The sequence below is a fragment of the Lepus europaeus genome, chromosome 12 (genome assembly GCF_033115175.1).
Source record: "Lepus europaeus isolate LE1 chromosome 12, mLepTim1.pri, whole genome shotgun sequence".
Taxonomy (NCBI): Eukaryota; Metazoa; Chordata; class Mammalia; order Lagomorpha; family Leporidae; genus Lepus; species Lepus europaeus.
In genome coordinates this window covers 18,075,489-18,096,670 of record NC_084838.1, presented here as the reverse complement: position 1 = coordinate 18,096,670, position 21,182 = coordinate 18,075,489, and the positions used below count along the sequence as shown (strand labels likewise).

Genomic DNA, 21,182 nt, shown 5'->3' with positions numbered 1-21,182 from the left:
CAATTACCGAATGATCTCATCAAATCTAAAAAAGGTAATCCCATGGAAGTTGAGAAGATAATGGTGGTTACCAAAATGCGGGCAAAGTACAGGAGAGATGGAGTTGGGAAAGATTACTGAAGGGTACTAAATCATAGTGAGACAAGAGTAAGAAGTTCTGGTGTTCTCTTGCACATTAGGGTCAACATAGATAATGCTAATGTACTGTATATTTTTATGGAAAAAAAAGGAGAAATAAGTTTGAATGCCTGTCTTCTTCATAAGTAAATGACAAATGAGGAAACAGATAACATTTACCCTGATTGGATACATGTATAAATATCTTGAATTATCACATAATACCCCAAAATATATACAACTTTTATATGTCAATTAAAAACTTTTTAATTGCCGGCACTGCGGCTCAATAGGCTAATCCTCTGCCTTGCGGCGCCAGCACCCGGGTTCTAGTCCCCTTCGGGGCGCCGGATTCTGTCTTGGTTGCCCCTCTTCCAGGCCCCCTCTCTGCTATGGCCCGGGCGTGCAGTGGAGGATGGCCCAAGTCCTTGGGCCCTGCACCCGCATTGGAGACCAGGAGAAGCACCTGGCTCCTGTCTTCGGATCAGCACGGTGCGCCGGCTGCGGCGGCCATTGGAGGGTGAACCAACGGCAAAGGAAAACCTTTCTCTCTGTCTCTCTCTCTCTCACTGTCCACTCTGCCTGTCAAAAAAAAAAACAACTTTTTAATTTAAAAAAGTACACCAAATAATATGACCTGAAAACATGAAAATCAAATGATAACTCCTACCTTAAAAGAATTGGCAAACTGTATAATTTGTATATCATAAATGTATACCATACATTTGGTATTGTAACTCACCTTTCTCAATTTCATGGGTCAAACCAAATAAATATAGTAATGACCTAGAAAATGGTAAACTACATGAAAATATTTGATCTGGTAAAATATAGAGAAAACATGAATTTTTCTAGACAGATATGTAGAATACTTTAAAAGTTTTCTATCATGCCCTAGGACATAAAGGTTATATCAACAAATATCAAAGAATCAACATCACAAAGAACATGATTTCTACCCACTCTGTATCACATCCACAAACAAAATGCATATAAGTACATAAAAATATCACTTTTCAATCAATAGAATTTATGACCAAAAAAAACCTTACATAAAATATTACCAATAATTCAGTAATGTGTAAAACCCACACACTCACACAAACATAAACATTGAGCCAAACCTAAAATACCTGAGAGTAAGTGACTCCCACATGAGATCTATGAATGTAATTCACAATCTTGGCTTAGTAAATGATTTTTGTGCAGAATTTTTTTTACTAGACGCAGAATAGAAAAGAAAAAAAAAAAAAAAACTGGATCCCAAGCTAGATCCCCTCATGTGGAAAAAAAGTTGGGGGTGGGTAAAATGCAAAAATATATTCTTTTTAATCCCAGGGTAAAACCAAGAGACCACAGCAGTATAACTGTTTCTACCTAGTGTAGCTGGGCAAGAAACAGAGATTTAAAAATAATTGAAGATTAAAAAGGCAGAAACAAAATTATCCTCATTCCTCATTGTAAAACAGAAAAATTAATTTTGGGGCTGGTGCTGTGGCGCAGTAGGTTAAGCTGCCATCTGTAGCACCGGCATCATATATGGGCATCAGTTATTGTCCCAGCTGCTCCACTTCTAGCTCCTTGCTAATGTACTTGGAAAGCAGCAAAAGATGCCCCTGCACCCACATATGCCCATGCAGGGGGTAGCTCTTGGCTTCAGTCTGGCCCAGCCCTGGTCATTGTAGCCATTTGGGGAGTGAAACAGTGGATGGAAGATCTCTCTCTCTCTCTCTCTGTGTCTCTCCCTTTTTCTTTGTAATACTGACTTTCAAATAAACAAATTTAAAAGTTATTTAAAAAAAGAAAAATTAGTATCTATAAATTATTATAACTAATAAAGCAGCCTAGGATTTCTAGATATATGTTAATTTTTTATCAGCCTCAAGCTATACATATACACGCACAAATGTGTGTGTATCTGTGTGTGTGTTTGTAGGGAGACAGTACCATTTACAACACTGACACTTATAAAATGCTTAGAGTTAGAAATATATTCCTAATAAAATTATCATAATTTTTATGAAGATGGCTTTAAAACTTTACTGAACCATAAAAGAAGACCTAAATAAATAGAAAGATAAACTGTGTATAAATTGGTGGAAGTAATACATAAAGATGCCATTTCTCCTCAGATATATCTGTACATTCAGTGAAATTGGCATTAAAATCCCAAAAGGCTTTCTTAAAAAATGAAACTGAAAATTCACGTGGTAGAACAAAGGATTCTTTTGAAGGAGAAAACCAAAATACAGAATGAACTCATAACATAAACCAGAACATTGATATGGACATGGGAATTAAGATAGACTGCGGCTCAGTAAGCTAATCCTCTGCCTTGCGGCGCCAGCACACCGGGTTCTAGTCCCGGTTGGGGCACTGATCCTGTCCCGGTTGCCCCTCTTCCAGGCCAGCTCTCTGCTGTGGCCAGGGAGTGCAGTGGAGGATGGCCCAAGTCCTTGGGCCCTGCACCCCATGGGAGACCAGGAGAAGCACCTGGCTCCTGCCATCGGAACGGCGCAGTGCGCTGGCCGCAGCGCACCTACCGCGGCGGCCATTGGAGGGTGAACCAACGGCAAAAGGGAAGACCTTTCTCTCTGTCTCCCTCTACTGTCCAATCTGCCTGCCAAAAAAAAAAAAGACTGCTCTTGATGAGATGATAGAAAACAAAACTGACCAATGAAACAAATTAATCCAGGAAAAGAACTCATGGAAACACTAAAGTGACAAAGGCAGTATTACAATTTAGTAGTGAAATGATTAGCTATATTTTCTTGCTATACAAACAGTTCAGTTATGTTTGGGGAAAACCAATCCTTACCTATTTTTTAAACTATACTGCAAGTTATTTAAATCGTACATTTGTTTAAAATCTTAAGTCTTAAATCTTCATATTATAAGGAAATAAAAGAGACTATTTTATGACCTCAAAGTAAGGAAACATTTATTCAGCAAGACCTAAAATCCACAAAACATGAAGTAAACAGTTTTTGTATTTGGGCAGGTGTTTGACCAGAAAAATAAAAGTAATCCAATTTAAAATAGGCAAAAGAATGGTTTGCTGTAAAATAGCCTTTTAAATGGTGTAGGAGGTATATTGTAAGGAAAGTAGAGCCAACAGTTACTTGTAAATCATGAACAGGCAATTCAATAGCTAGACAGGTATGTGGTCAAAAATGTCTGAGAAGACATGCAAGCATGTTACTAGTCAAGGAAATGTAAAATAACAAAATATTTAAATATCACTTCATAGCCATCATATTGGCAAAAAAAATTAAATATTCAGCAGAATCAACTGCCAGCAATGACCTGAAGTAATGGGGAAATCTATTGGTAGACTTGTTAATTGGTACAACTATTTTGGAATATAATGTGGCAATAGGTAATTACATTGAAAATGCAAATATGCTCCTCCTAAAAATACTATTTTAGCTATATCTCCTTGAGAAAACCCAGTTCATGTTTCAAAGGAACATGAACACAAATGTTTAAAACAATATTGTTGGAAATAACAAAAGATGAAATAAAAATAATAGCAATAATAAAGGATTGACCCAAGTGTCTGTCAAAAGAAGAATGGCTAATTAAAGTGTGATGTATTCATTTGGTAAATTACATATGTAAATGAAAATTAATGAGCTAGGCATACTTGCATCAATATGTATGATCTCAAAACAATCCTGAGGGGAAAAACTCAGCTGCATAATGAGAGGCATACTACCAAAACATAAAATTTAAAATATGCAAGATGACATATATGTATAAAAAAAAGTGTTAAAATGTGCATTGAAGGGAAATGGTTTCAGGAAGGGTACACAGGTAGATTCACACATTACTAGGATTTTTTTTTTCCTCATACCAACAAAATAATATGAAGAAAATACAGAATAATACTATCATTTGACAAAGCTGAGCCATAAATCTATGAACATCTAGTATGATGCTCTTGTATTTTTCTACATAATTATAACATTATCTAATTAAACAATAATAACAATAGTCTGCATGTGTGTCTAGCACATCACTCAGTCTCAGAAATTGATGTTCCCTTTCCTACCAACTACTGACTGGAAGCTGGTATACAGAGTGCCCAGATATAACCCTCTGACTTCTAGGCCAAGGCTGGACTGGAATACTGGGTCTTACTGGGCCAGAGTCATCTTACATGGTCTCATCATGGTATCTGCTAGCTCTGACAAACTGGGTGGTAGGTCTTGACCTATCCACATTTTCAGCGCAGAGTTCTTCTGCTTCCAACCTGCAGAAAAAACTCAAAACAGAAAGAAACAACAGTGCATTGCTCACAACTATGAATTGCCGAGATGATCCTCTTATATTTCCCTTACCTCCATTGCATGGAGGGAGAAATACAAGGACGGAGAGAGGAAATGGCTTAGCCATGCTCACTAATTCAGTGGTGGTATTTAAAAGTGAACTTGTGGTGTGGGCATTTGGTACAGTGGTCAGGTTGCTGCTTGGCTTGCCAGCATCCCATTTTGGAGTACCTGGTTTAAGAAAGTGCTGACTGTTTGGCTTCAGATTCAGCTTCCTGCTAACGCACATCCAGGGAGGCAGGAGGTGACAGCTCCAGTACCTGAGTCGCTGCTACTCATGTGGGAGACCCAGCCTTGGCTGTTGTGGACATTTTAGAAGTGAACTAACAGATGGAAGCTCTCTCTGTCTCCCTCTCTTTCAAGTAAAATGAAAACAAATAAATAAATAACTTTAAAAATAAATAATAGAGAACTTGTCGTTCTTATCTTCTAGACCTTTCCAACTAGTCTCTTAAAAATTTTATTTATTTTCATTTTATGTGAAAGACAGAACCAGACACAATGACTTCCATCTGCTGATTCTCTCCCCAAATGCCCACAACAGCTGGGCTAGACTGAATCCACAATCCTGAAACTCACTGCAGGTCTCGCATTTGGGTGGCAGGGATTCAAGTACCTGAACAATCACCTGCTACCCCAGGGTGTGCATTATCAGGAAGCCAGGATAGGAAATACAGTCAGTACTTAAACTCAGGCACTCAGATACGGTATGTGAGAATCCTAACTAGCATCTTAACTGCAAATGCCTCCTTCTCTAACTCCTCTTTGTATGTAGACTCTTCTTGGTCCAAAACTAGGTGTTTTGGTTTGTGTTCTGCTGCACTTTCTAGTCATAACAGCTGAGGTTCCCAGCTATGGAAAGCACTGTCTTGGTATAGAGTTAGAACTAGTTCAAGCCTCTGTCCCATGTTGAAAGCAGCGTAGTTATATGCAGGTAGCTTAGTCTCACTAAGAGGGTTTTGGGTCTGTCTTGACATAGGGACAGAGTGACAGTGAAAGGCTTTCTAATTGGCTTTAGGAGTAGCTAAAAAGAGCAGCCTGACATAAATGTCCTACTTTTAGACCAACCATGAAACCAATTCTAACCTCCAGCAAAACCTTGGGAGGCATTGGCTGGTTGCACTGAAAGAATTCTGTTCTACTTAGGTTCTTGAGAAAAGTACCCTTATTTAGCATTCATTTCAACTTTAACTTGGAGAAAATGTTTTATCACAAATATTTCAGTGGATAAGTGTCATCTTTTTAGTAGCGGTTGCACCACTCCCCCTTAGTCATCTTTTTACTAACAGAGTGACTTGGGATTCCCTTTTCCTATCTGAAAACTTGGAATAACAACTCCTTACCCAAAAGCTGCTGTCAGCCTTCTGTAAAATAATGGGAAATAAGCCTTGCACCCAGAGTTGGAAGAAGGATCATCATGGTGTATCCACCAATCAGAGGCATCCATGTGGTAGGATGGACGTTCCTGGGGGAAAGATTTTGCCACAGGGTAAAGCCAGACTTCTGGGATCCAGAATTTTCAGAAATTGGAATGGGCCATATAGGGAGAGAACAAATTTTAGGCACCCTGGGCACCCTGGGCAAGTAATGTGGTACAAAAATTTAGCATCAAACCCTGACACACACGGTTGTTTGTGGCCCCATCTTCATGAATTTACATAACCAAAGTTACATGTAGTTATCCGTCACTCCAGTTTGTCTTAAAGATTGTGGCATCACTCCATTGAATGAGAAGGTTGACAATTCGCCATTACTAGGAATAGGTTAACACTTATTAACTATTGTTCATAGGCTGAGATATGTTCTCCCTGATCGGTGACAACTAACTGAGCACCAAAAAGGAAACCTGTTGAAGTGAATTGGATATGTTCTTGCATTCCACTTGTAGGAAAGTGTCTGAGACCAAGTTTACAAGTGATTTGAAATTAGGCTCAGGAAGGTAAAGCACTGGTCCATGACTCTCCAGCTAGTATGTGATGAATCCAGGACAGAAACGTTTGCTCGCCTCTCAGTTAGTGTTTACTGAGGAGGAGGAGATAGAAGAAGAGGGGAGGATGGGGGTCACCGTAGGGTGGAAGGGAGAAAATATTCACAAACATTAGCCAACCACCTTAAATATTATTGGCCACAAATCACTGTGACACACACCACAAATGAAAAACCAAGTATAGAGAAGTAGTTTTTACACATGCATGGTTTTCCACAGAAGTGCCCCATCCACCTCCTGACCCTAGGTACCTCATACCCTAGAATGTCACCTGAAGCAAATTTCTTATTTTATTCTATAAGATGACCATAATATTATTATTTTTAAAGGTTTATCTATTTGAAAGGCAGAGCAATGGAGGTAGAAGGAGACACACACACACACACAGATAGAGAACAGAGGAGAGAGATTCTTCATTTCCCGGTCCCCTCCTCAAATGATTGCCATAGCCAGGTCTGGGCCAGGCTAATGCCAGGAGCCAGGAACTTCATCCTGGTTTCCAACATGGCTAACAAGGACCCAAGCAATTATGCCATTTTTTTCTGTTTTCCCAGGGGCACTAGCAAAAAGCTGGATTAAAAGCAGCACAGACAGGACTCAAATTGCACACCAATATGGGATGCAAGCATCACTAGAGGTGACTTAATCTAATGCATCATAATGCTGGACCCAATACTATTCTTAATATAAAGTAGACCTCCATATTTTAGAGCAAAATGGGTGTGTAATAAAATGCATGTAACAGGCCGGCGCTGTGCCTCAACAGGCTAATCCTCCGCCTTGCGGTGCCGGCACTCAGGGTTCTAGTCCCGGTCGGGGCGCCGGATTCTGTCCCGGTTGCCTCTCTTCCAGGCCAGCTCTCTGCTGTGGCCCGGCAGTGCAATGGAGGATGGCCCAGGTCCTTGGGCCCTGCACCCCATGGGAGACCAGGAGAAGCACCTGGCTCCTGGCTTCGGATCAGCGCGGTGCGCCGGCCGCAGCGCGCCGGCCGCAGTGGCCATTGGAGGGTGAACCAACAGCAAAGGAAGACCTTTCTCTCTGTCTCTCTCTCTCTCACTGTCCACTCTGCCTGTCAAAAATTAAAAATGCATGTAACATTTATCTTGTGCCTTCATGTGTCCCCTGAAAATACTCCTCCCTCATCCTGTGCCAGTTTAGAAACATCACCAAAGTTTAAACTCATTATTCTAGAAGTAGATAAGATAGCCAGTAAGCTTGAAGACATTGTGAAGCCTGTAATTCTTTCAATAAATTAGCATTCTAAGGGTTTACAAGATAACCATCATTCATAAATACAATATGTCATTTGTTATGCATTCACTTAATTAGTCTATTGATAAAACACTAGCTGAATATCTATGGATTTCTGGTCTACCTCTGATATTAGTAGTTGCTCCAGTAGTACTAAAACAAACTCACTTTGGGGGTAACGCATCCAACATTCTCAACAGAGGCCTTCAGCACTCATAAACTGCAACTCATTATTGCATTGCAAATCAAAAGACATTCTCTGTCCATTGCGCCTGCACCTGTTATCTTGGTCTTATCCAAACAGCCTCAGCCTTAACAGCAGCTGTAATAACAGATGGACAGCAGAACATGAGATTTTATTTTACATCATCCTTTTGTTTATGAAATCCTCCCCCCATCTCAACTCTGGTATCTGATTGGAATTCTCTTCATTATCATTGTGTGGGTTTTTCCGTAATATTTTTTTATTATTAAAAAATAAATAATTGGTATATAGAGAGATAAATGAAAGAAATGACATCTCTCTTTGAAAATGGTCAATGGGGGCTGGTGTCGTGGCGCACTAGTATAATCCTCTGCCTGCCCATATGGGCGCCATGTTTTAGTCCTGGTTGCTCCTCTTCCAGTCCAGCTCTCTGCTGTGGCCCGGGAAGGCAGTGGAGGATGGCCCAAGTGCTTGGGCCCCTGCACCCGCATGGGAGACCAGAAGGAAGCACCTGGTTCCTGGCTTCGGATCGGTGCAGCGCCAGCCGTGGAGGCCATTTGGGGAGTGAACCAATGGAAGGAAGACCTTTCTCTCGTCTCTCTCACGGTCTATAACTCTACCTGTCAAATAAAAAAAAAAGAAAATAGTCAAAAAATTAACGGTAGAGATTTGGTCATGTGGAATTGGCATACTTTTTTAAGATTTATTTTATTTATCTGAAAGAGTTACAGAGAGAAGTAGACAGAGAACGAGAGTTCTTCCATCCACATGTTCACTCTCAAATGCCCACAATGCCGGAGCTGAGCCATTCTGAAGCCAGGAGCTTTTTCTGGGTCTCCCACATGGGTGCAGGGGCCCAAGGATTTGGGTCATATTCTACTGCTTTTCTAGGCTTATTAGCAGGGAGCTGGATCGGAAGTGGGGCAGCCAGGACTCGAACTGGTGCCCATATGGGATGACGGTGCTATAGGCAGGGGCTTAAACTCACCAGCCCCAATGCCTCCACGTATCTTTGCCTTGAAGGGTAACTAGCAGTCACCATATTAATTTTGTGGTTTCAGGAATTCTTCAGGACAGAAAAGATATGCAATCTAGGAAAATTAAATTCCTGACAGGGACAAACCCCTGGTATTGCAATTCCAGGACAACACCCTGAGACAGGATACAAACAGGATTTGGCTGAGAAATCAAGCTCCTCCATTCCAGACCATATTTCCGTCCCTGACTGGACCTGCTGCAACCACAGACCATCCCACTCAACTACCAGCCAATTAGGAGCAAGAAATTCCTAAACTGCAAGCCCAAAAGGCCCTCATCAGGGCTGTTAGGGACTTCCCGAACCCAAGGGCATGTCCAGAATAGCCTCATATGACCAATCTATGACCTTCCTGGGGAGACAGCGATGAGCACACTGCTATTTTGAGCATGCCATGTGCAGAAGGAGCAACATCACCTGTGCAGAACATGAACTGAGTGCAAACTAAAGTGCCATGTGGCAAAAGGGCTAAGTCAGAGGACAGCAACACCTCCCCAATCCAATAAAAACCATGGCTCAGCTTTCTTTGGAGAGCCCGCCAGTGAAACCTCTCTTTGCTGTTCTGTCTCCCCTGTGCTAGAGCATTAAGCCCTCAATAAACATTGTCTGGGTTAAAGTGTGACCACTTGTCAATTTGTATTACTAGTGTATCAGAAAACATCTAGTTGGTAGCAAACCCACAGTGCAAGGGATGTGAACACTGTATCAGGACTAAAACAGGGATAAGAGAAACAAGATAGAGGATATTGCTCAACAGCATATGACTGTACACAAGTTGCTTAACCTCTCTCTGCCTCAAGCTCAACATATGCAAAATCAACGTGAAAATGCTAGTTTCTGTGTAGGATTGTTTTGACTCTCAAATGACAGAATTTATGCAAAGTGCTTATCCATGCACGTCCAATGTTCAAGTAATGGATGCTGCTGTTATTATTTCAGTCAAGAGTGAGGGATATAGGCAGGACCAGGTGGTGGGAAGATGGGAATCACTGCACAGGTAGTGTAAGGAAAGAGTTTCTGTCTAGGTCCTTAAACAAGGGGACTCACTCAGATAATCCTAAGAGAATCTGAAGAGATATTTTCCCACCTTTAAACTTTGCTTTTTCTATTTATTTTTATTATATGGCTTCTCCCAGACACCTTTATTGTGGGTCACATGATGTATGATACTTTTCCACCAGGAAAATTTTGTTATAAAAATTAAAGGTAGGGGCCAATACTGTGGCATAGCTGGTTAACCACCACCTGCTGTGCTAGCATCCCATACGACCTCTGGTTCAAGTCCTGTTTGCTCCACTTCTGATTCAGCTCTCTGCTAATGGGCCTGGGAAAGCAGTGGAAGATGATCCAAGTGCTTGGGCCCTGCACTCATGTGAAAGCCCCAGAAGAAGCTCCTGGTGTCAGATCAGCCCAGCTCCAGCCATTGTGGCCATTTGGGGAGTGAACCAGAGGAAAGATCTCTGTATGTGTGTGTGTGTGTGTGTCTGTGACTCTGCCTTTCAAGCAAATAAATAAATCTTTTTAAAAATTAAAGATAAAAATCATCCAGTGCTGTATGTAGTTATCAGTCCATTGGTGCTGCTTTTTATTGCAATACATTCTAGTGCAGTCCATCATGTTTACCAGAGTAACTTAACCACAGTAGATAATAATAATTATTGGAATAAATGTGCTTCAATTTCAAAAATGAGCAAGACTGATAGGATATACCCAAAAGGATCAATTTTTCATGCTATTCTTGTCTGCCTTGCCAGCATTATATTTGTAGAGCTAACAGTCTTCTTTTTGCTTTCCAGGGATGTAAAACATGGCAGTATGTACCAGTACCAGGTCATCACCATTTCGGGAACTGAAGAGAGTGAGCCATCACCTTCTGTCAAATATATCCACGGAGATGGGTATTGTGGTGATGGCATTATTCAGAAGTAAGTAGATCTAGCTCAGGAAAAAAGGAGGAGAGACGATGCTAACTAGGATGGGGATATTCAGTGTGCTTATTGAAGAGAAGAGTTTATGATAGATCCTTCAATGTATGAGCTATGAATTGCCAGGGAACCACAGCAGTTTCTCAACTGGTCTTCTAGCAGTTTCCTGGCTTCAGAAGAAAAACAATAACTCTTTTTGGACACATACATTTCTCAAGTATATAATACAGCAGATGAATTAAACAGAGTTATCATAATGTACTTATTACCACTTTGCTACTTACTACCACTTTGCTACTGTTCTTAATTGTTTTATGCATGCCACATGGATTCCACTAGTCTCTTCTGCAATACCCTACACTCAGTAGTTAGGGAACAGTCCATCTAGGTTAAACCACTTCAACATTCCATGCCAGTTACTATCTACATTTGTTAAAACTGCATGCTTATTTGTTATTTCTGTGTATTGTGTTATATCACAATGTAAAAAAATGCAGCAAAGGCTCACAGAAATAGCAAGGTATTTCACTGTAGTGTTGAAACTATAAATAGTAAACAGTAATTCAGAACGGGTGCTGAATATGACTATGAGTCTGAGGAAAATAAATCAGTGAGTATAAATACTTCAGTCCAAAAGGAAAATGATAACTAGAAAATAGAAAGGTGCATGTCTGAAAAAATGGATTCTATTGGATTATCAGTGCATTCATGCCCTTGTCCTCAGGGCAAGATGTTATGCAACTGCCAGACAGGGACAAGAAGTCATGAAGACTTTTGCATTGTTTAAAAAAACATAAATAAGAAAGCTTTTGAGTTCTTTTCCTCCAGAATAAGCACAAAATGCTTTCTGGCAAAAAAAATTAAGAGATTTGTCCACAGATATGGATATAAGAAAAAGTAGTCATTCGAAATTAAGTTCCTTATTGCTAAAATTATATTCTCGATTGCTAGAGTATTTGTTTGCAAGTCACATTATTGCTAAGAGACTTTAAAGCTATTGACAGATTCCATGATAAACATTATGTGCAGAGATGATAAAACAAGCTATTGGCAAAATTCTTTCATTAAATGCACTGTTGGGTGTCACATAATATCTGTGCTATGTGGAATTGCAATTACTATTTCTGTATGGGGAGGGGCTGTATAAAGAGAGAATTTGCTTCAAAGTTGGATGAATCCACTGATGTGCAGAATATGAATCAGCTCATTGGTGTAGGCCATATCTGAAAAAGAAGTGATTGGTGACTCTTTTTATTCATCACTAACACTGATGCTTGAGAGGAAGAGCAATTTAATTTGTTACTGATGATTTAGTGTGCATAATGTAAACTGGAACCTCTGTTTCAAGGTGAAGGGACTAAGTTGGAATACAACAAGGGTGATTCAGTTCTGCAAGTAAAAAAGAGTTTGCACACATGAATATCTGTGCACATAGACATCAGGAATTATCCAGAAATACATTTTCTGATCATGACTTAGCATTGAACAAAATAGTAAGTGTTGCAAATATGATCGAAGGAGGCCCAGTGGGTTACATCTTTTCAAATTACTCTACAAAAAGGTAGTAGTGCATATAAGAGTCCATCCCCCTGCCCCACTGAAGTATTCCAGTGAAATTGTACCAATGCAAATGCTTGAGAGAAGGAATGACATTAAAATCATTGGCACTGGGGAGGCCACTAATAATTATCTGCAGCATTTTAAGTGACTTACTGAAGAATCGTATCTCAGGGATATATATTTATGTCTTAAATTTCCTGTACCTATAATTTCACATCCAAATTGTCAAGATTTTAACATTGAAGAGATAATGCAAAAGGTTTAAGTTTTTAAGTGAGACAAGGTACAAATCAGCTAATTGCCAAAAATTTGACTTCTCAGACCTTGACTATAGAGCCCCTCATTTGTTAGAGAATGAAATTGATATGTGTTCTTGTGTGTGTCCGAGATCCACACTGAAATGCCACAGCAGAAAGTAGAGATATAGCTTCCAGTGCAGCAAAATCAGGGGGAAATGAAGCCATTTACTGTTCTCTCCCTTGTTTAAACACCAACTTAACACCTTTTGGTGCAACTGTTGTCTGAAGGAACACTAAGCAATGCAGCTGTCTCTAGGGAGAATGTGCCCTTCATTTGCTAGTCCAAGACTGGGCTGCATATCCAGGGAAGATGAGCAGTCATTACTGACCACCCATAATTTTTCAAGTTAGCACAAAGAAAAATAAAAAAGAAACTCACGAGATTTGAAGCCTGGTATACAAATCAGTCTACTCATTTTGGAGCCTGATGTATAGATGCATGGTTAAAATACTGACAACCATACTATCCTTCTCTCTGATCTAAAATTATTAATACCATTATTATCACCATTAATTTTAAACAGAATTATTAATTTAGTATTTTTTAAATTATTTTTACTTAGAATCAATATCCTAAATAGAGTTCAAATATTTGATAATTTGCCTGCAGACACTGAGTACTTATTGACATATTTTATGCAAAACTGAATGTAGCTTTTGAATGTTTCCCTAAAGAAAAAAGAGAAGAAAAGGGAAACTTTGGGGGAGGAAAGAGAGATAACAGCTACTAGGATTTTTCTTGGGGCAATACTTGCTCATTTGGTATCTATGTAGGAGAATTTGCAAAGAAAAACCAACCCACACTCAATGAGGCCCCTAGTGGATGAGTGATTCACAGCAGCAAATTGTTCCGATTTCATATGTAGCGTAAATGTGAAAGCACTGGGTGAATATTATCGTAACTACTATAGGATTATAAGTATTTCCTAAGCCTCTGCTATGCATATGACACTATGCTACATTATCTCCTTGAGTCCTCCTTATAAAGTAGGAGAACTTAAGAAGTATTGTCATTCTTTACTGAAAAGACAACTAATGCAAAAGAGATTAAAGAGGTTTCCTCAGGTTTACACACCCCTAAGGAGTAGAACCAATGTGTGAACTGAGGGCCCAGATCTCATCTGAATGCAGCAATGCATTGCAACCTGACAACCTGCAAAACTGACTGGTAGAAGAATGACTGCATGCTGTCTACTGAATCCCAAGCTTATGTCAGGCGGGGGATGCTGGGATGATGAAAATTCTGTCACTTCCTTTGGCATCTAACTGCCTGGTATGGGAGATTTTCAAGGAACAATCAAAACCAATCAGTTTGACAAGTGCTGTGATGAATGGAGCTAGGTATCTATGAGCACAAAGAAGAACGGCCACCCACCCCAGTCTGAGGTCAAAGAAGGTTTCTCAGAACCTCACTATCTAATGATAGATCTGTCATGCCTAGAAGATATTTGTGGTGACCCTAATGTTTTGGTTAAACCATTAGAACATACTGTTTGGGTGGTGGTGGAAGGCAGGTTGGAAATATTCTTTGTGGCTTAGGCAATCAGCCCAGGTTTAAGGGGGAAAAAAATGTCTCTCCCCAGATAACCCATGAAATAGCTAAGAAGCAGAAGGTCACCAGCAATTTCCAGTCTGTAAGGTTCACTGGCAGAGATTGATGGGACAAACTAAAATGTGGACTTCTTTGCCATGGGTTTGCAGACAGGAGAGGAACTTGGATGGCTCTTTAGAGATCAATGCAATGTCCTAACCATCTTAGAGATTGATTATGAGGCACCCAACTGCTACTCTGACACCTCCTAAAAGCAACAAACATTGCCTAGTGTGAATTGCCTGGGTGAAAGGAAAAGTCTGAGACCTCCTCCATGCTGTGACAGTTCCTAACTGGTCTCTAGGGAGGGAGGGACCACTGCCACACACCCTGGGGAGACCTCCCAGGGCTAAGTTGGAATGGGAACTGTTAATCCCTGAGCATCTACTATGGGTCACACACTGTTCCAGCCACATTAATTATATTCTTGCACCAAACTCTCAGGAGTAGGCTTAATCACCTCCTGTTTAGGAGGAGGCTGAGGCTCAGTACTGTTCAATGGAATTTTCTGCAATGATGGAAATGTATTCTGTGCTTTCCAATACAGTAGCCACTAGCCACATGTGCGTTTTGCGTATTTGAAATGTGGCCACTGTGACTGGGGAATGGAATTTTAATCTGTTTCATTTTAATTGATTTAAATTTATATTGTCATGGATAGAAAGATCAGATACAAAGGTCAGATGGCTTACCCATGATCATGCAGCATATTTGGAGATGGATTCTAATTCCAAGTTTTCTAGTTCTAAAAGGATAGGAATTTTCCAGGAGGCAATGATCCATCCAGTCTTGCTGTTTTTGCCCCCTCCTTGCTTAAGCCCAACTCAGAGAGCATTGCTCATTCTCTGCTTATCCCAACCTCTGCAAAATCCCCCTTATATAATGCAAATAATTCCAACAAAAGCAAGATGGAGACACTTTTATTTTTTTAAAGATTTATTTATTTATTTGAAACTCAGAGTTACAGAGAGGCAGAACCAGAAAAAGAAAGGCGAGAGAGAGAGAGAGAGACCCTCCATCCATTGGTTCACTCCCCAAATGGCCACAATGGCCGGAGCTGAGCCAGACGTGGGCCAGAGAGAAGCCAGGAGCCAGAAGCTTCTTCTGGGACTCCCACATGGGTGCAGGGGCCCAAGCACTTATGTCATCTTCCAGTGCTTTCCCAGGTCATAGCAGAGAGCTGGATTGGAAATGGAGCCGTAGGGACTAGAACCGGCGCCCATATGGGATGATGGCACTGAAGGCAGCGGCTTTTTCTGCTTACACCACAGTGCTGGCCCTGACATTTTTATTTCTTAACAGCAGAATGCCACAGGCCTTGGAGTTCTTGATGCTATGAAATGACACACCCACTGGAGAAAGCAAAACTTTCCAATGAAAAAGACCACTATACTGGAACAAGTGAAAAATCCTCCCCATGTAGGCTATCAGCGGAGTAGGGAGGGTGCCAAGTAAAGAATATCAGTTATTTTATAGAACTTCCAAATTTTCCTTCAACTCCACCATCTTAAAATCAAAAACATGAAAGTGACATGAGATTTCTTAAGACACAGAGGGAACATGGCCTTTTCATGTATGTGTTCATTCATTCATCCATTTCTCACTTGCATCTGACTTGTTAACTGACTTGAGATCTCATATACTGCTCTTGAAATAGGAATTCTACTTTGTCATCACCAACACAACATAAGGCAAATGGAATAGTATCTTATAAGTCTAAAGCTTTAGGGGTAGGCATCCAGCATATCAATTAAGATGTTGGCACCTCACATTAAATCAGGAACTCTGGCTCCTGATTGCAGTTTCCTGCTAATGCAGACCCTGGGAGGCAGTAGTGATGGCTCATGTTATTAGGCACCTACCACCCCATGGGATACCCAGATTGAGTTCTGATGCCCGACTTCAGCCCTGGCCCAGCATTGGCAATTTTAGGCATCAGGAGAGTGAACTGGCAGATTGGCTTTCTGTCTCGCTATCTGTCTCTTTCTTTGTTTGTATGTGTGTGTGTCTGCCTCTAAAATAAATGCATAAATAATTTCTACAAAATTACACCTCTTCTTAACCTCAGTTTTAAAAATGAAGATACAGACTCAAGCAGGAGAGGGACTTGCCTGAGGTCTCACAGAAAGTTCATGGCCTGGGTTGGAGGAGAAGGGAGTTTTCCATGTCCAGTCATGATGCTGAAGCTGATCTGGCAAATTTCTCTTCTACATCTGTTCTGCAGAGATCAAGGTGAGGAATGTGATGATATGAATAAGATCAATGGTGATGGCTGCTCTCTCTTCTGCCAACAAGAAGTCTCCTTCAACTGCATTGGTAAGTCTTTGTCATGTCTGCAGTCATGTGGTTGGACAATTACAATAACAACAACAGTTACAACTAGGTGATGATTTACTCCTTGATGTTGCACATGTGCATAGAATGCCTCCTATGTGCCAAATGCTGTTTCAGACTGCATGAAATGCAGCAATGAAAAAAACCAAACAACACCAAAAAGCTAGCAGATATAACTACCACCGAAAGCTTAGGTTCTTATAGAGGATGACCATGCCATGGAAGTTTTTTAAAATTAAGCGTTGTCTTATAGGCATCATTATTGCTCTTCATCACACCAACTCCCTAGGATGCCTATTCCTATAGAGGTGCAAGGCTTTTTTCTTTTTTCTTTTTTTTTTTTTTTTTTTTTTTTTTGCCTGTGTTAAAAGAAAAAGCAAAAGTCAGAGAGATTATACAACTTCAGAGTTGCACAGGTCAGAAGTGATTGAAGACAGAAGTGGGACTTGAACCTGATTTTATCTGATTCTCAAGCCCATTTTTTGGCATAACCTCTAACCAGGACCCAGGAACCTCCAAGGTCACCTCGGCAGGCTCAGAACCTTGGCCAGTCTCTCTGATGTGAAGAAGGAGAAATAGCAGACCAGCCTGTGTTTAGAAAGAAAACGTCCTTTTCCCACCTTTCCGGAGTCAGATGGGAAATGTTTCCTCTGCCTTCTCAGAGTCTGGCTGATCTGGCTGTTTCAGCCCCACTTGGGAGGCCCAGGCCAGCCCGGGGCTGGTAAACAGACAGGGGTTGGGGGGCAGGGATGGAATTTTGAGCTGGCCCAGATGAGATCATACTTCCTTTAAGATGCAAATCGATACCTGAAGATCAAAGGTCCTCCAGCTAATCCCTAGGGCTGGAGGTGAAAACTAATCGCAATTCATTTGCAAGTACAAAAGACAGAGGTGCTCTATCTGAAAAAAGGAAGGGGCAGCTACAGAGGGGATGAAAACCCTGGTGGGAAGATTTCTCACTGAAAGGCAATTTTCTAGGAGGACTAAAGGGAAGGATATGTCATTGCATCCTCCCATCTGCAGCGCATTACAGGGGTGCGGTGTTAGCCCCTCTCTTTTCCCAAAAGATTGTGAGCTCCGAGAAGGTAAAGATCATTAGCCATTTCATTTTCATTCAATTCCCACTGCACATTTATTGAGAACCTACTATCTCCTTGGCAAGGAGTGAGGACAGAGCAACACCATAGAGATTCTCTGAAAATGGGGATTGGAAAACGGGAAGAGGCAGACAGAGGAAGGACAGGGGAGTTTCTAGACACGGCTTGGAAGTTTTAATTAAAGGAGATCACCCTCCACTTCTATGTTGATTTGAAAAAATCTTGATACTAGTCTAGTATTCCGGTAGAAAGTACCTTGGACTAATATTAACAAAACCAGAGTCAGGTCCCAGCTGTGCTCAGAACTTGCTTAAAGCTGTTCAAGTTGCCTTCCTCACCTGACCTACAGTTTACCTTCTGCAAATGGAAATGATTGGATTAGGTGGTCTCTAGGAACCTGCCTTTCTGTTGTGTGATCTCCAAGGCATGTGACCAAATTTCTTAGTTTTGAGCTCAGTTTGAACCAAATCCCAGCCCTCACCATAATCCTCCTGGCAAATAACGTTACTCCCACACCACCATATTAGAAAATGCATGCCTATGTTACTCACGCTAATGTGGCACGTAAGCAAGGACTTCAGGGAAGAAGGTAGGCTGTGGTGAAGGTAGGATATGGTACCCCACAAGAGATACCTTGGCTCTGATACCTATGTGCTATGTAGCTTTAGAACTTCGCAACAATAAAAGTCCCTTACAGATAGAAGGTCATCATCCATGGAAATCACCTGCAAACAGTAGTCCATGGGCCAGAACCCATCTACTACCTGTATTTGTAAGCAAAGTTTTCTTGGAAAATAGCTCTCCACTCATCCATTGACATTGTCAATCGCTACTTTCTCAGTAAAATGGAGTGCTTGAAACAGAAGCCCTGTGGTCCTAAAAACCTAAAATATTTACTGTCTGTCCCTTTCCCTACAATGTAGTTAATCGTTGGTCCACGGATGTGGGGGATATTCCTACCCTGGCCTTTTGGAACCTGAAGAAAAGAATAGGTAAAAATCAGGATGTTGTTCACCAAATCTTGGGAAAAGAACTGAATTCTCAGCATTTAGTCCTGGGGGCTGTAGGAAATACCACCAGACTGCAAGTCCAGCCCCAGTATGCCTTACTTCTTCCTCAGACCTTGCTTCTTGTATTGTGTTTTGGTGAAAATGACTGTATTTGACCAGATGAGTGGTTTTTCAAACTGTGTTAACTGGAGTGTTTAGAGGAAAAGAGAAAAGCTGAGGGTATTAGCAAGAGGATGGGACCCATAGATCCATTTGTGTATAGTCTGTTACTCTCTACCAGATTTTAAGTGTTCTGATACTGCTATTTACTGAACACCTATAATATACCAAGCATATTTATAACATCTTATTCTCATAATAATTCTTTTGTTGAACTGCTTTTGCAAAAGAGGAAGCTGAGGCATGTGGGTGGTAAGTTAAGAATACTAACTTAAGTAGTAGAGCTTGAACTTAAACCCAAAGAGACTGACACTAGGGGTGGGTGCTTGGCACTATTTTGATGCCCTCATCTCATAGTGGAGTTCCTGGGTTCGAGTCCTGCCTCCACTTCTGACCCAGCTTCCTGTAAGTACACACTCTGGGAAGCAGCAAGTAAGAGTTCAAGTATTTGGGTCCCTGCCATCCACCTGGGAAAACCACATTGAGTTCCAGGCTTCTGGCTTCAGTCTGGCCCAACCATGACAATTGCAGGCATTTGAGAAGGGAACCAACAGATGGAAGATTCTCTCTCTCTCTCTCTCTCTCTCCTTCCTTCCCTTCCTCCCCACCCCCGTCTCTGTCTTTCAAATAAAATAAAAATAAATATGGTAAATAAAACCAACAGATTGATTCCAGAACTCACTAGATAAAGTTACCTGGTTTTGTAAGAGCTGGGGGCGGGGGCGGGTCATAAATGAAGAACTTTCATGTAACCAATTAATGGAATAAGATACAAAACTGGCCGACGCCACAGCTCAGTAGGCTAATTCTCCGCCTTGCACACTGGTTCTAGTCCTGGTCGGGGCACTGGATTCTGTCCCGGTTGCCCCTCTTCCAGGCCAGCTCTCTGCTGTGGCCTGGGAGTGCAGTGGAGGATGGCCCAGGTCCTTGGGGCCTGCACCCCATGGGAGACCAGGAGAAGCACCTGGCTCCTGGCTTCGGATCAGCGCAGTGCGCTGGCCGCAGCGCGCTGGCCGCAGTGACCATTGGAGGGTGAACCAACGGCAAAGGAAGACCTTTCTCTCTCTCTCTCTCTCACTGTCCACTCTGCCTGTCCAAAAAAAAAAAAAAAAAAAGATACAAAACTGTTGGTGGTATAGACAGGAGATTCCTCTTTACTCTCCCTGGGTAATGAGTGGTATTTGTATAGGAAGAATGACCTCAACTATGTCATTTGCTGTCCAATCAGAATCCCATTATGTGCATACACAGAGACATAGGTATTCCAGGAAGAATGGGGTCTGTTCAGAGATTTGAGTTTCTGGGACTCCGTTCCAAGGACAAACTCAATAGCTGCACTCTACAAAACTCTGTTCCTCTAGGGGGGACAGCTGAAGAACTGACAGTGGGTGTTGGCTCCCAGCAGATCCCACTTTAATGAGTCAGAGAAATGACGACTGAATGTGGGAGGCTTTGCTGAGGTGAATGTTGTTCTTGTTATCACATTTGCTGGGACAGTGGTCCAGAGAATAGACCTGGCTCCTGTGCCAATGGCTAAGCCTGAATGTTCTCATATAGAAAATAAAGTCCCAGGAACCAACTGTGGGTGATCTTTACCAATATTTTGGGATGCTTACTAGTCAACTCTCCTTCCTACATCTAGGGAGCAGTTACCTAGTGAAACAGAACCCAACCTGTCCCCATTACAGCTGTTGAGAATGCAAGCATCCATTCTCCCAGTCTCCCCTTTTCCTGAGTGGCACCTGGTCTAGACTTTCCCTATGCCTCCCAATCAGGCGTACCAATCCAAGTCTTTGCAGCAGTAGCTAAGGGGGATAAGACATGGAGACCCTATAGAAACCATTTTTTATGAAGGTGCTGGGAGTGGCTGCAATCTATGTCAGCTTTCAGGGACAGACCTAGCACCATGGGTACAGTACCAAGGACAGACCTGGCACTACAGAGACAGTCCCAGGGACAGACCTAGAATCATAGCTAAGTGTACAGAGAGCACTCTGGATCTTCTCACAAGACCACTGTGTGGCCTCAATGTGCGCTTGAAATTGGGCTTCAGACCCTGTCTGTGAGCCTGGCCTCTCAGCCTTCCCACATAGTCTCCCATAGGCACCCAATATTCTTTGTATAGATTTTATGTGTTTGAGGGGGTTTGGGTTGTGTGTCCATGTGTATGCATGTGCGTTTGGTGAAGTTCTGTCAAGCTGGTTTCTGTTCATTGTCACTTAGAATCCGAGATAAAAGTATCATTCTAAGATACTGTTAGGCTAGCCTCATTCCTAGCAG

General features: G+C 41.5%; 1 protein-coding gene across 1 annotated transcript in view; it reads left to right on the top strand.

Moving 5' to 3' along the window:
• Positions 1-21,182, top strand: part of PAPPA (pappalysin 1) — a 268,195-nt gene that overhangs the window by 116,268 nt on the left and 130,745 nt on the right. The window contains exons 8-9 of the mRNA XM_062207691.1: positions 10,724-10,852; positions 16,527-16,618. Coding sequence (XP_062063675.1) covers positions 10,724-10,852; positions 16,527-16,618 — 221 coding nt within the window. The remainder of the gene's footprint in view (positions 1-10,723; positions 10,853-16,526; positions 16,619-21,182) is intronic.